The sequence below is a fragment of the Plasmopara halstedii genome, assembly GCF_900000015.1.
Source record: "Plasmopara halstedii genome assembly, contig: Scaffold_816, whole genome shotgun sequence".
Taxonomy (NCBI): domain Eukaryota; phylum Oomycota; class Peronosporomycetes; order Peronosporales; family Peronosporaceae; genus Plasmopara; species Plasmopara halstedii.
Window position 1 is genome coordinate 438556 of NW_020187732.1, and position 14042 is coordinate 452597.

The following is a 14042-nucleotide window of genomic DNA, read 5'->3' on the forward strand; positions in this document are numbered from 1 at the left end:
GAAAGACACGATCGACAAACAGCGTCGCTGTACCCACACCGTCAATGGTGTCCGGCCGGCACTGCCGCAACATGAGCCATCTTGCTCGAACGGTCTACAAAGACCACTACACCTGTGTAGCCCGCCGAGTCCTTGGGCAGGCCACACACAAAGTCCATACTCATGGACTACCAACAACCGGAGTGTACCTGTAAGCTGGGCAGCGGCGCTGCCGCATTTGAAGAGGGTTTCACCCTCTGACACATCTCACATGTGCGCACATATGAGCTCGTCCGCTTGTACAGCTTTGACCACCAATAGTGGCAACTCACCGAGCTGTACGTCTACTCACGACCGAGATGACCACTGAGTGAGGTGTTGTGGGCCTCATAGAGGATATGGTTTTTATATCCTTATCGTGAAGAACCACAAGTCGTGGTATATCCGTTGAATTGGTGCTATACTACAGCAACCCATTACTCAACGAATATCGGTGTAACCGTGCGCGCAAACGCGCCGATTATTTTTCGTCTGAGTTTCCAAATGACTTGCCCGAGAGCCTGTAGCAGCGCTAGACACATGCTATTACCCGCGTATGCGACGCGGATCAAATCCGTCACTGACGACGTCACCGTGGTGACATGAGCAAGCTCATAGTCTGGCTTGTACTTCACTCATAGTTATATTCTGCAAAGAATGAGAGCCTTCTGGCAATCTTCTGCGTAAAGGTGACTGAGTCGCAGTGCGAAATGACGCATGATCTGTGTAGATTAGAAACGGCGTTGAGCAAAGCAGGTGCATCTGGACTTGACAAGTGCATACTTCATCGCAAGTACTTCCTTATCGTGGACTGGGTAGTTTTTCTCCACAGCCTTAAACTGACGGGATTCGAACGCAATCACACGATTTCGCCCCTCGGTGTCTGCTTGTAGCAGTGCACGCCAGATGGCAAAGTCCGAAGCGTCACAGACGACACTTAAAGGACGATCGGGGTCCAACAACGCCAATATTGATGCATGAAGGAGGCTTTTTACCCTGTCGATAGCCTTCCGATGCTCGGTGTCCCAACATCATTCTGTATATGTGTCCTTCCTATGGAGATTAGACAATGGCCGTGCCACTTCCGCATAATTTGCGCTATACTTGTATGCTATACTTGTGCAAGTAGTTGGCGAGGCCAAGCCACTTGCGCAAGTCCTTTTTGGCTCCCTGGAACCGTCCATTTTACAATGTCCTTGACCTTAGCGAGATTCGCTCGAAGGCCACGCCTCCCAATAAAGCACCCTAAAAGAGAACTTCTTCCGCGCCGAAGATGCACTTATCGGCCTTAGCATACAGCTTATTTGTGCGCATGCACTCGAGCACAGCTCTTAAATGGACGATGTGGTATTCCCAATCTCTCCTTTCGTGCCCCGTATGACTGTGAACGAAGATGCCGTCGAAGTATGTATGTGCATACGCCCGATGGGGCCTAAACCATTGTGTCACAAGTCGATTAAATATTGCTGGTGCATTTGACAGCCCTTGGACCATCACCATCTACTCCCAGAGCATCCCTCTCAAAACACTCACCGCTGTCAGCGGAAAATTACTCGCTCTAAGGAGCAATTAGTAATAACCATGGACCAAGTCGAGGGCGCTGTTCGGACGAGGTCCGAGGCATCCTGGGCAAAACGCTTTTGATGCGTGTGGAGTGGCACGTTATCTAATGGACGAAGACTGAGGAAGTAGCAGCCCTTCGTCGGAAGTTGCTAATAACATCAAGGCTCCGATGGATCAGGGAGTGGGGACACTGGACGACGCCGATTGCGTGTTCCCACCGGTCTCGATGAGACGTGAAATCTGTATAGAGAGGAGACGGCGAAGCCGTATGTCATCCGCAAGACGCAGGGCGTCGACCCTGAACCAGGATGTGTCTACCGCAGACGATAGCGCACCGCAATACACGCTTGTCAATGGTATGACGGGAGAGAAAGACAGCGACGTCATCCTCGAGGCTATTCCCGCAGTGAATGCTCTTCTTGAGCTGGACGAGGTGTCTTTCGAAGAATTTGGCGGAGCCTTGAAGGCAGGCAATTTAGTCAAGGTGGTCATTGTAAGACCGAACGTGGAGACTAACTCGTCATTGCTTCTGGATGAAGCTGTCCTGGAGAAAACAAAGAGGGTGCTGATCATGAAGTGGGTTGTCGATCTTAAAAGATCGTTCGGATCCGTATTATCTTTTGGTAAAGGAGTTTTCAAGACGTCGTCTTCAAAGAACCGCCGTTGGTCCTACCTCCGAACCGCGGGTGTGTGTCATGAGATTGACCTGGTTAAGGAAACCAAATACTGCGTTACACACCAATGGCGCCTGCCCAAAAAGCAGTGTGACGCCTTTTTTCGTGCGAAAAACGCCGCAGGAATGGTGCGTGAGAGTAAGCATCCCCATTCGACACCCACGTTTTGTGTGCCGAACGGCAAGTAGCGAATCGTTCACGCTTATGATAAGCTTAACGCTGCCACCATTCTGGCATTCTAAATATGATGTTTTCCAGAACAATATAGGTGGCTGTACAAAGTCTTGGCATGTAGAAACTGCTTCGAAATGTGAGCATTGTTCGGCGGATTACCTGCCACTCCACGCGCATCAGAAGGACCTCGCCCTTGATGCCTCGATCCTCGTTCGACCATCCATTCTTGGCTCGCAGCAACTGCTTCGTAATGTGAGCAGTGCTCTGTGGGATACGTGCCACTCCGCGTGCATCACAAGGGTCTCGCCCTTGATGCCTCGGTCCTTGGATGACCATGCCATTCTTGGCTCGCAGCAACTGCTTCGTAATGTGAGCAGTGCTCTGTGGGATACGTGCCACTCCACGTGCATCACAAGGGTCTCGCCCTTGATGCCTCGGTCCTTGGATGACCATGCCACTCTTGGCATGCAGCAACTGCTCCAATACTTGGGCAGCGCTCAGTGGGCTACGTTCCACTCCACGTTCAGCCCGCGAGCCATGCTCGGGACCCTTGTCCAAAATCCATTGGTGTTTATCAACTTGGATACTCCGATATCCAGCACATTGACCGTTCCGGTCCAATGCCCGCGCCAATAGCATTTCTGCTTCCTTGCAGAGGTTACATCATGACTCATCAAAGCTCCACTCGGAGACGTGAGCGAAGCGCCCAAGGTCTTCGACCTCCCAATCAACCCATAGCTCATCGTGTTCCAACCATGCCATACCAAGGATAAGGTCATATCTTGAATCCAAGTCTAAGACTAGGTAGCGGTCCACGCTATCAAAGTCAAAAAACTTGACACCGATGTCCACAAGGACCCTCGGCACAGTGACAAAAGTCCCCGTCGCTAAGGCGACCAGTGACGGCGTCACTCAACGCGCTTTCAGCGCCTCACATACAGTCAACTTCCTTCGATCGTGGAGCGACGAGCATAATTGCCCGATGCCCCGGAATCGATAATGATTTTCCATGGCTTCTCAAAGCCCTTCGTGGCCGCTTTTACGACCAGCAAACCCGGCATCAACACACGTACCGTATTCAAGAGCATGGACCAAGCTACTGACATCTACCATTTTGAGGCCCAGTAAAATTCAGTTTTTACCCAATAGGTCGCCCCGCGCCTACTGGGTGTCGTCGTTTCCCCGCGACAAACCATAAGACTGGTGAGAAGGAGGACGTCGGTTCGACGAACCTATACGCGCCTTGCGCAGGGGACAATCAGCCCGAAGGTGACGGGTGTCTCCACAGATAAAACGCCGTCGGAAGCTTACACGCTGCTCAGCAGCTCGGATCTTTTCCTCCCATTTCTCGACATACCTCAGATCCATCGGCTCAGGCCCGCTCGACGAGCTCTGAGGGTGTGCATCCCAATCAAGTTGTGCCGACTTGTAGTTGAATTTGGCCGTCAATCCCACGCTCACCGCTTCTTCAAGAAAAGACGGATGCACACGAAAGACTTTCATTCTGGTCACGCAAGTGCGGAGGGCCTCCATAAAGATGGTAACTGCGGCCGCCTTGGGGAGAAGACCTGCTGTCATCCCGGCAATGATAGTTCTTAACTCTAAGACAAAGTCCACCAACTCTTTCTTGCCCTGTCGGGCAGCAAGAAAACGTGATCTCACGCGATATGCCTCATTAGGCGGCGAGAGCACTCGCAGAAGCTGACGCTTCTGCTGCTTCCAGGAGTAGAACCTGAAGCACCGGGCGTTGGTGCACATTATCGCTCGGCCTCCGAGCTTGGAATAGCTAGCGCCACGCGCTGTTGCTCGTTTTGAAGCATGGCGGATGCCATCGCCATCTCGGACTCTCTTACCCAGAGAAGGGAATTCTCTCCATCCTTACCCTCAAAGGTCTTAACGCTCACCATGAGCGGCTGGGTCGGAAGGATTCATCCGTCGTCGACGTTGGCGTTATAGACTCAGTCGACGCTGACAGCAAATGCTGTAAGTGCTCTAGCACAGCAATTTCTTGACTTGAAAACGCATCTAGGTGCGCGCTTATGGTCTCGGGTCCTTTCGCAACAAGGTGCTTATTAAACCTGTCCGGTATACCCTGGAACAAATAGGAGTATTCTTTCATCCTCACAGAGGATCAGTCGTAACGACTCAGGTGCAGATTGACTACGAATGCTAAAGTCACCGACCTTACGTTCTTTCCAAGAACCAGTACGAGTGTAGCGGATCGCAATCTGCTACCTCCAAGTACTATCACCTTAACCAAGGCAAACGAACACTTCTGTTCAAAATCAAAACTATATTTTATTGTTTATTGCAGCAGAGCCGCCATTATCTAGAACCTTTGGTTTCCTTATTAGTATAGTAATATGCATTACTATCGGCAATCCTGCTACGACGTGGCTTCTTGTTACGAAGTAGCCACACCACTGTGTGATTACTCTAACTGTGTATCACACACCTATGTATGGTCGCACAAGATTGTGCGACCTGCACTTTCTTAGAAGGGCGCGTGTAACCCCGTTATATATGTGGTCAGGTTCTTGCTTTATTTACTTCCAGTGCAAGCGACTTGCAGAATCTACGGGCTTTGATCAAAGTATTTTAGAGTAAAGCATCAAAGAGGCTTTCACAGCCACAAAGCAGCACTGCAACAGCAACGAAGAAAGTCAACGAGCCAGGTTTTGTAGAACGTCTCCCTACTAAACGGTCCATCAAAGCTCGAATGATGGATGGGGTACCAAGAATTATCGTATACGATTTTATTTAGAACAGTTAGGTACAGAAAACGTTCGTATTATTCTACACAATGGAATGACCACTTCAACGTTACTTGGTTGCAAATTCGCACGACGAGAAACCTCTCAACAACAATCAGAAGGTTGGCACGTCCAATACGACCATGATTGTAACATATGACGTCGACGCTTGAGCCGCTAAAGAAGTTTGAAGTAAGAATTCGTGCCTTTCCAATAATGGCGATTGCAATTGTACGACTCGTGCTTTGCCAAGCTTCATTGTTGAACCAAATATTTGACGACCGATGGTACCACTGACCCGTCCGACACTTTCGCGATACCTGTTTTAGACAATTCTGACGACGACATGTACAACAAATTCGAATGAAATTGAGCGCGTCTTCAGTGCGGTCGTCTGGTGCAGGATAGTGTAAGATATTAGGCTCCACGAGCGTGTCTTTTTCTCTCGCACGCGACAAATATTATCATGCGCATGTCGACTAGTCCGAGTATAGCTATTGCTACACAGTTGACATAACACGCAGATGCAGAGCAAACCACATGTGGGCAGGTAAAATTTTGCACATACTAGCAGAGCAATGAGCACCTACACCCTCAACTTGCATGATGGCAATACTGGATCGCGCTGATATCACTAGGTCTCTTTTTTTTACGAAAAGGTCGCCTCTAACGCTTAGTTGGTCAAACACGCAGCAGGCATGCAATAATTTAGTTGCATCTTTGATCGCCACGATGAAGACGCGTTAACATCTATCAAGTAACATAACAAACTGGAAGTGTACATAAGTATCAACATGACTGCTCTTAAAACACCAACTACTTATTATTATTTGATAATTACTACCACACCATATCACTATCTCTGCGGTCACTATTGCTTTCATGGTCACTATACTTTGTCCTCATTGTGTAGCCAGAATTTGCAGCACCAACAATAAGGGCTCCAGCCCATCTGTTGTACTTTGTTTGAATTTTTGACACTATTTCTACAGCATGATATCTGCATTATTTTCAAGACTTAACATGAATCGTCTCTCGATCGACACTACAAGCGATGCCAACTTCTTCGTTACACAGAAAGATGCTTGTTCTTACCTTGTACTTCAATCGGAGTGGTTCGTCGGCCGTCCATCTAGTTGCATTAGCCGCCGTCACAGCATAAATCATCCGCAAGTTCGAATATTCAAAGCCGAGAAAAATTCCTTTTTCTAAGTTGGGCCGCATTCGTCGAATTCGCCAGATTTCTACCGACTGGTACCTCTTACTGGTAAAGCGACGCCATTATAGTCAGCGACAAACACTTCGACTGTATTTTCTGGGTACACTGAAGCTGTTGCCAGTAGTGGCAGTTCTGAAGATGGGCGTAGTGTTCCATACGTCTTGTTATCTTGGGCCCTTGACTATCTGTCGGGTTTTGCTCCATGCCGCATCTCGAATTTATTACACCCACTCGAATCGACAAAGTGATTGAGAGCCAACGATTAGGATATTTGGCACAGGTTTTCTTTTTCACTAAAAAAAGTGTACTAATTGAAAGATAGATACCACATGACATCATTTATTTCTTTAGAGATAGCAAGGATTTCGATAGTAAGCGATAATTTTTTGTTAAAGCGATTCGAATGTAGACAAAAACGCGCGGAAGCTGCAGAGAACAAATCGAGTCTGGTTTAGCTTCTGAGGAAGAGTGAACGTGATAAGGAGTTTGATGTGTCTCACCATAGCGAGATGCAGTCGTGGCAACATTTTTTGGAAGAGTTCAGGAAGTGGTATAGCATTGGGATTTGCATCATCAATAATTTTTTTGGACAAGAAGAATGATTGGAAAGACCGAAGTCAGTATAAGTGGGTTTCACTACTGTCTCTATCACTTTTCAGCCACCTTTGATCACAGTATGCTGACGCTCAGTAAAACGCCAACATTCCAGTAATTGTAAATGAAGTGTCTGTCAATCCAGATTCGTTGTGCCGGTCACCACTTTGAAGTAAAATACTGGGTAAAAGCATGGTCACGGCCTGCTTAAAGCTTGCTGAGTACAGTATGAAGTAGTCTTCCGTCACACAAAATGGCGTTTTGTCGGCTCTCTTGTGGGCAGCTCTTACTCGAGAAAGTTTGCGCGTATTCGATTGTAACGATCGTCAACGTACCGTACGTTGTGACCTGCATCAAGAAGCTCGTTAATATCGCTTCTTCAAATAGCATGACCATGGCTGGGAATGTCGTTTGGGTCACTTAGCCATTACATGAAGGTACCTTCTGTATGCAGTGTGGGAATTAATATTATAAGATTGCAGTATGGTGTTCCCAAATGCATATGTAGTTTCTCATATGACGTCACAAACATTGTGTGTGATTCAGAATGCTAGCTCCTACTTGGGGATTTGTACTGGTGACGAGACCGACGTGTATCTGTCTTTAGAAATGGGTGGCGTAAGCCAGTGCTCTCGAAGTTTGCCTCTCGCTCGAATGTAGCCAGCGTGAGCTTTGGCTCAGAAGCCATTGCGAAGGCACGCGGATCATGTGCTACGGCTTTAGAAGATGACGTCCAAGAGACAGCGTGTCAACTAAAATAACAAATTACTACAAAGACAGCGGTAGTTTCGGAAGTGTACGCAAAAAACATGGCAACTACAATTCGAAAATCCAGTAGAGCGCTAGCTTCCGATTATCTTGTCGACATGGGTGGCAAAGCTTGATTATGTATTTAGAAATATTGCTTATTCGAGTCCTTAAAGTTTTGTGTGGACTGATCACAAGAAAAACACTAGGTGAATTTTGCAATAAGGGACAAAAGTTAGTAAATCAGATTAAGTGCCCAGTTTGCAGACCAGTTTTGTCCAGATGCATAGATTCAAAATCAAAAGAGGACATTCTCTACTTTAACGACGAGCGGTGACTCGGCCAGAATAACGAGGGGCTCCGATAGCATCAAATCCGTTGCGCTACTGCTGTTGCCCGGACTTCAATTTTACAGCTTTCGAGTAATGTGGGATTGGAGACGAAAGTTCTTTCAATGCAAGCCATCTCAGAATACTTGTGTAGCTAAACTAGAAGTAGCAGTAATATCGTCGAAGTAGGAACAACATCTGACGCAGTGTTGCTCATAAAGAAGGTCAGAAGGTAGATTATTCAATATATCGTTGATTTTGTTCATGCCAACCTCCTCTAACCTTTGTAATTTATCGGACGCTACCGCACTAATCACAGCGTGGCATCTAAAAAGGGAAAACTAAGCAATTTTAGCAATATCTGCGATTAAGCGGAGTGCACCCAATTGATGGGGTGGTCTAAGTTCATATTACGTCAATGAAACAAATTAGTGTTGCTGTTTAAGGTCGTCAAATTGTTAGAAGTATCGTATTTTTTAAATGTACATTGCTCTACACAATACCTGAATGGGAGATTACGATTGTCACAACGTCACCTCACCTACACCCGTTACTCCATCGACTTCAAGGTACTAGAAATTGTGAAGGAAGCCTCTGTTCGATTGCGAATCTCCTCCAACGTAGTCGTCGACGCGATCTCGACTAACTCCAGTCCTTTCCCTGGCACCACGTCAAAAACGCCCAACTCTGTAATTATGGTGTTCACTACACTCTTGCCTGTGAGCGGAAGGGAACAGTTTTTGAGAATCTTTTTCGCTCCATCTTTTGCGTTATGCTCCATCGTGACTACCACACGATTTCCACTGCCTACAAGATCCATTGCGCCTCCCATACCTTTCACCATTTTCCCAGGAATGATCCAATTAGCCAAATCACCGTTCTCTGCAACCTGAAGGGCACCGAGAATTGTCAGGTGCACGTGACCACCACGAATCATGGCGAACGATTCGGATGAAGAAAATGTCGACGAACCAGGAAGAAATGTCACAGTTTCCTTGCCAGCGTTGATCAAGTCCGGGTCTTGTTCACCATCGTTTGGATACGGACCCATGCCCAGAAGTCCGTTTTCACTCTGTAAGACCACCTTCACTCCATCTGGCACATAGTTGGACGCCAATGTTGGCAAACCAATCCCCAAATTTACATACATTCCGTCTTTTAGCTCCATTGCTGCACGACGAATGATGCGCTCTCGATCTGCAGAGATCCTGTACGGCGAATCCTGACAAATAAAAAGTTTGTGAGTTTATTTGGTTTTGTGTCAAACCAAATATAGGTTACCTTGGCTTGGGCAAGAGTGAGCCTCTCAATACGTTTTTCAGTCTTAGTCGCCTTGAAAATACGCTGTACGTAAATACTTGGCAAATGAACTTCATCTACCAAAGCAAAGATTGTACTTGGTAAGAGCAATTGCAAATCCATAGCATAACTAGAATCGAATATTTCTTATTACCAGGGTGGATATCGCCAGGCTGCACCAATTCCTCCACTTCAGCAATCGTAATCCGTCCAGCCTTAGCTGCATCCATATTAAAATTGCCAGCAGTGCCACGAAATACAAGATTTCCCTCGGTATCTCCTTTCCATGCTTTAACGAGCGCAAAATCTCCCGTAATTCCTTCTTCCATCACGTATTTCCGGCCATTGAACTCACGAACTTCTCGTGGTGTACTAGGAATATCAATCGACCCATCAGGCTTTAGCTTTATGGCAAAACCTCCTTCCTGACATCATCACGACTAGTAAGAGCTAATTTGCCAACTACTCACAGATTTTCTCTACCTGAATGATTGTGCCATACGCCGTTGGAGTGAAGAAGGCCGGAATACCAGACCCACCAGCTCGAATACGCTCTGCAAGTGTCCCTTGGGGTGTGAGCTCAACCTCCAATTCTCCTGTAAGATAAAGCTTTTCAAACAGCGCGTTTTCCCCGACATAAGACGAAATCATCCGCTTTATCTAAAATCAAGTTACCAACAGTCAGCAACTTACTGTGCAACTTCAGCATTATTCTTTTCAAACCTGACGAGACTGTAGTAGCAGTCCTAAGCCAAAGTCATCTACTCCAGCGTTGTTCGACACACATGTCAAGTCCTTGGCTCCATTTTTCACCAGCGCCTGAATACAGTTCTCAGGGATACCACAGAGGCCAAAGCCACCTACGATGCTGCCAGAAGTCAAGTCAAAAAAGAATTTAGCGATAGATTGCAGTGCAAAACTGACAGTTTAGATCCGGATCGAATGTCCTTCACAGCGACGTCCGCATCAGCGAAGACTTTGCCTTGGGTGAAATGGCGCGCGCCAAGTACACGCACGAATTGTGCGCGGTTGTAGGCTGTCACACGCAGCATAATAACGATTGTAACTTGCGCCTCGCGGTGCGCAATGCAAAATGATGTTGCTGTTGCAACTTCAATGCACTTGTGCATCTCATCATCACGCTTACGAAAGCTGGATTTTCTATTTCGTTATGTTCTCTATCACTTCATGTATTTCTAGTATTCTATCTTAGAAAATTATTACACGGTAACTTCGCTTACAATTTTTCAAAATCTGTCTACGCAATAATTGGTCTCGGCACTTTTGACCAAAACTACTCATCTTACTTTCAAGCATGATGCACGAGTAAATAAGTGCAGTTTTCGCGATAGTAAAAACACGCTTCTTCTTTCCCATTATACCTCTTGAATTTACGTACCTTAGGTCTCAGTAGAGTGTGAAGGTCATGAAACGTGTTACTTTGCATCATCATCTGCTATCTTGAAAACTTGGTAATTTATCTCTACGCAAGTATCGTCATGAAGTGTTCTTGATCGAGTTAAAAAGGCAAGATGACTCCCTGATTCCACTTTTTCCTGTCCGTCTCATTTCTTCGACTTTATGTCTCTTTTGCAGTCTCACGGCTTCAATCTACCAAATCTATGCTCTTATGATAAATTTCGCTTGCACGTGGTGACTCATCACTATCTCGATTCCAGCTTACTACACAATTCGCGCCGCTCCATTAAAACATAAGACACATACTTGACGACATCCATTTTACCTCAGTATCCGTCGCACTGCCTCACTCAACTACAAGTAATTAAAATTAAGCAGATGACAGAAGAAATCAAAATAAAAATCATCTAAAGTGACTCAATGAATACCTTAATGCTTATACGAGTAAGGTTCACGACGTGGAGATGGCGAAGAACGCGGAGAAGCCGACACTTGTTTCGTTGGACTCGCGCTTCTTAAGTTTTAATGACGACGCACCGCATCAATAGCCACTTACAATCGTCAGTACTAAACACTTAAGATGCATTCACAAAAAAAGATCACCTTTTGAGAGAGCGCGATCGCGATTTGGAGCGTCGTCGAGGTGAACGCCTGAGCCTGACGAAAAACTTAACGTGAGTGAACCCTGCTACATATGAATGTGTCATAATATTTTACGTACGAGCCACCATGCGACTGGTTAAGAATGCGACGCATCTCTTGTGGACTCTTGCGGTGCTGCTTTGCAAAAAGAACGGCAATTTCGCGGCCATTCAGTTGCGTACGATCCATTTCAATTTTTACATCACGGCCGACGCGTGCGTCCGCAAATTCGATGAAAGCAAAGCCTCGCGGGCGGTTTGTGTGATAATCCTTTGGAATATACACATCCAGAATATCACCGGCATTTCGAGAGAAGGCGCGACGTAGCTCGTCTTGTGATGTTTCAGTCGAAAGATTGCGCACTAATAGGCTTATTGGTTCGGTGCGACCACGTCCAATCGAGCGCGAGCGTTCATGTCGGTTGTGGTCTTTTCGGCGGTCGCGCGAACGGGAACGAGAGCGAGCATGGACCCGATTTTCTCGCGAGTGTGATCGATTGCGCTTATGTGGAGATGATACACGACCATCACGACTACCACTACGGCTACGCGGTCGTGGGCGACGTGGGCTGCGGCTACGACTCCGGCGTGGGGAGGTGGAGCGACGGCCCATGAAAGAAGAGGTTTTACTTTGTAAAGCGGTTGTGTGGAGAACGTTGGTGACAAAAATTCGTACTTAGATCGCCTCTTTTCATACTTTCCTCAAAAGCTACAATATTATACAAAGTAATACTGAGCTACTTAAATATTGATGCAAATTTTCTCAACAATGATATTTTCAGCTTAAAAAAGAGCAAATAACTCTATTCCAAGTCAGTTCTAGGACACGCATCCTTCAAGTATCTTTGTGCCGCGCAGGTTGGATTTATCACATCTAATAAGGACAAAAATGTTGGTAAGCATTGTTCGGGGCTATGTAAATATTTGGACAAAATAAATATTTCAATACCGAATTGTAACCAGCTCAGATCTTCGTCCTATATTCCTTAAAAGGCGGTCTACATCCGTATTCAGTATTGGCAGTATGCAGCGTTGCATTTTGATATCTTACGACAAATGCACATGATTCGCGTGCGAATTGCAAACAATATCTAGTGGCACTTACTTAGGATCTTCCAGTTTTTTTCTCAGAGCCTGAATTCGAGAGTCGTAGGTAAACTCTTCGGGTTGGGCGTTTTCCAAGTAGCACAATCCGTACTCGTCCCACCATTTTTTGGCAGCTTGGCGTTCACCCTCTATTTGAGCGGTCAAATTGGCTTGTTTTGAGATATAATCAACCCCCTTAGGATTGCCCGTGGTCGTCATCGTGCTGGAAGTTTATGTTTAAGCTTCAATTATTTTTAAAGTACCTGCTTACGTTATCCGTTCAGTTTATATTCTTGTTCTTAAGTTGTTAAAAATAGACGCTATGTATGGATGGTCACTAGCTGTCATATACATTGGTTGACTTGTGTAACAAACTTTTATGTGCTTTTCTTCAAATTGAGACTGAAGCGCGGCTCATGCGCATTCTATTCGACTTTAGCTAAGGAAAATTTTTAAAAATCAGCACCATCACTTTCGTCGTAGGCGCACAAGATGCCTTGCTTTTGTATATTGTCTAGAGGTTTTTATATGTGCAAACAAAATAAAAAGAGCTTTATCCTTACAACGTAATAAAAATGATCTTAGTACTGATATCGTAAAAATATTTTTTGGTTTGAAATTGAAAAGTTAGCATATTTCGGAAAATTTAGGATGGTTCGGACGGCGAATAGAGAATGCGCGTAATGACAGGTGGTCGCGATCGAGTTGGGCTATGTGACCAACTTATTTTTTTCGTATGCCGTCATAATGACACTTTTGAATTGATTATTTTTGCACTACAGCGCAGATCATATCTTCGATGGCCGCCCGTTATTTCATGAAACTCAGATTTTATGTCCTGGTGCCGCTGGCGACATCTGTTACATCACGTCTTGATCCAGCTACATATGTGCATCTTGTGCGGTGATTTGCGACACTATAATCTAGTTGCTTTGGATCACCAATTTGCATAGCATTAATGTGTAGTGTAAAGTCATTCTCTGGAAGTCGTTGATAAATTGAACATCTGCATACGAGCAGTTTTACGCCGTTTTTACTGTGCTCCTCTTTCAATCAATTTTAAAATGCTAAGCTTTCAACGATGAAAAGGATTGAGTTATCTGACATGGAACAATATTCCAGCATATATCCTTTTCTTTTCACTTCCATATTTCTTACGGAACTACACGTACCCTGGTAGGTCACACAAGGTGGTGTGACCGTGCATAGGTGTGGATTACACAAGTTGGTGTACTCACAAAATGATGTGGCTACACCGTAACAAGCCACTTTCCTGATTAAATAGTAATTTAGGTCTTACTATTTAATTAGAAAAACCTAAGGTTTTAGTCTCAATTTTGAACGAAAGAGTATATTTGCCTTGGGTTAAGGTTTTGGGTACTCTTGAAGGTAGCGAATTGCGATCCGCTACACTTGTACTGGTTCTGGTGTAGAACGTAAGGTCGGTCACCTAAGTAAGCTTCCTCGAGGCAAAGAGCTACGGCAGCCCCGCTGCAGTGATAATTTAAGATCTCTGGATATCGATC

General features: G+C 45.7%; 2 protein-coding genes across 2 annotated transcripts; both read right to left on the reverse strand.

The window, feature by feature from the left end:
* Positions 1-7087: 7087 nt before the first annotated feature.
* Positions 7088-7391, reverse strand: PHALS_14047 (uncharacterized protein; the record flags this gene model as incomplete). The annotated part of the gene is made up of 2 exons (XM_024729781.1): positions 7088-7212; positions 7286-7391. 2 exons carry the CDS (start codon positions 7389-7391, stop codon positions 7088-7090), a joined length of 231 nt encoding a protein of 76 aa, XP_024580124.1.
* A 1230-nt stretch (positions 7392-8621) lies between these two features.
* PHALS_14048 (3-oxoacid-transferase) lies at positions 8622-12735 on the reverse strand (the record flags this gene model as incomplete). The annotated part of the gene is made up of 8 exons (XM_024729782.1): positions 8622-9293; positions 9353-9447; positions 9525-9795; positions 9854-10030; positions 10094-10238; positions 10295-10531; positions 11511-11999; positions 12536-12735. The coding sequence occupies 8 exons, from the start codon at positions 12733-12735 to the stop codon at positions 8622-8624; spliced, it is 2286 nt and encodes a 761-aa protein (XP_024580125.1).
* Positions 12736-14042: the final 1307 nt, after the last annotated feature.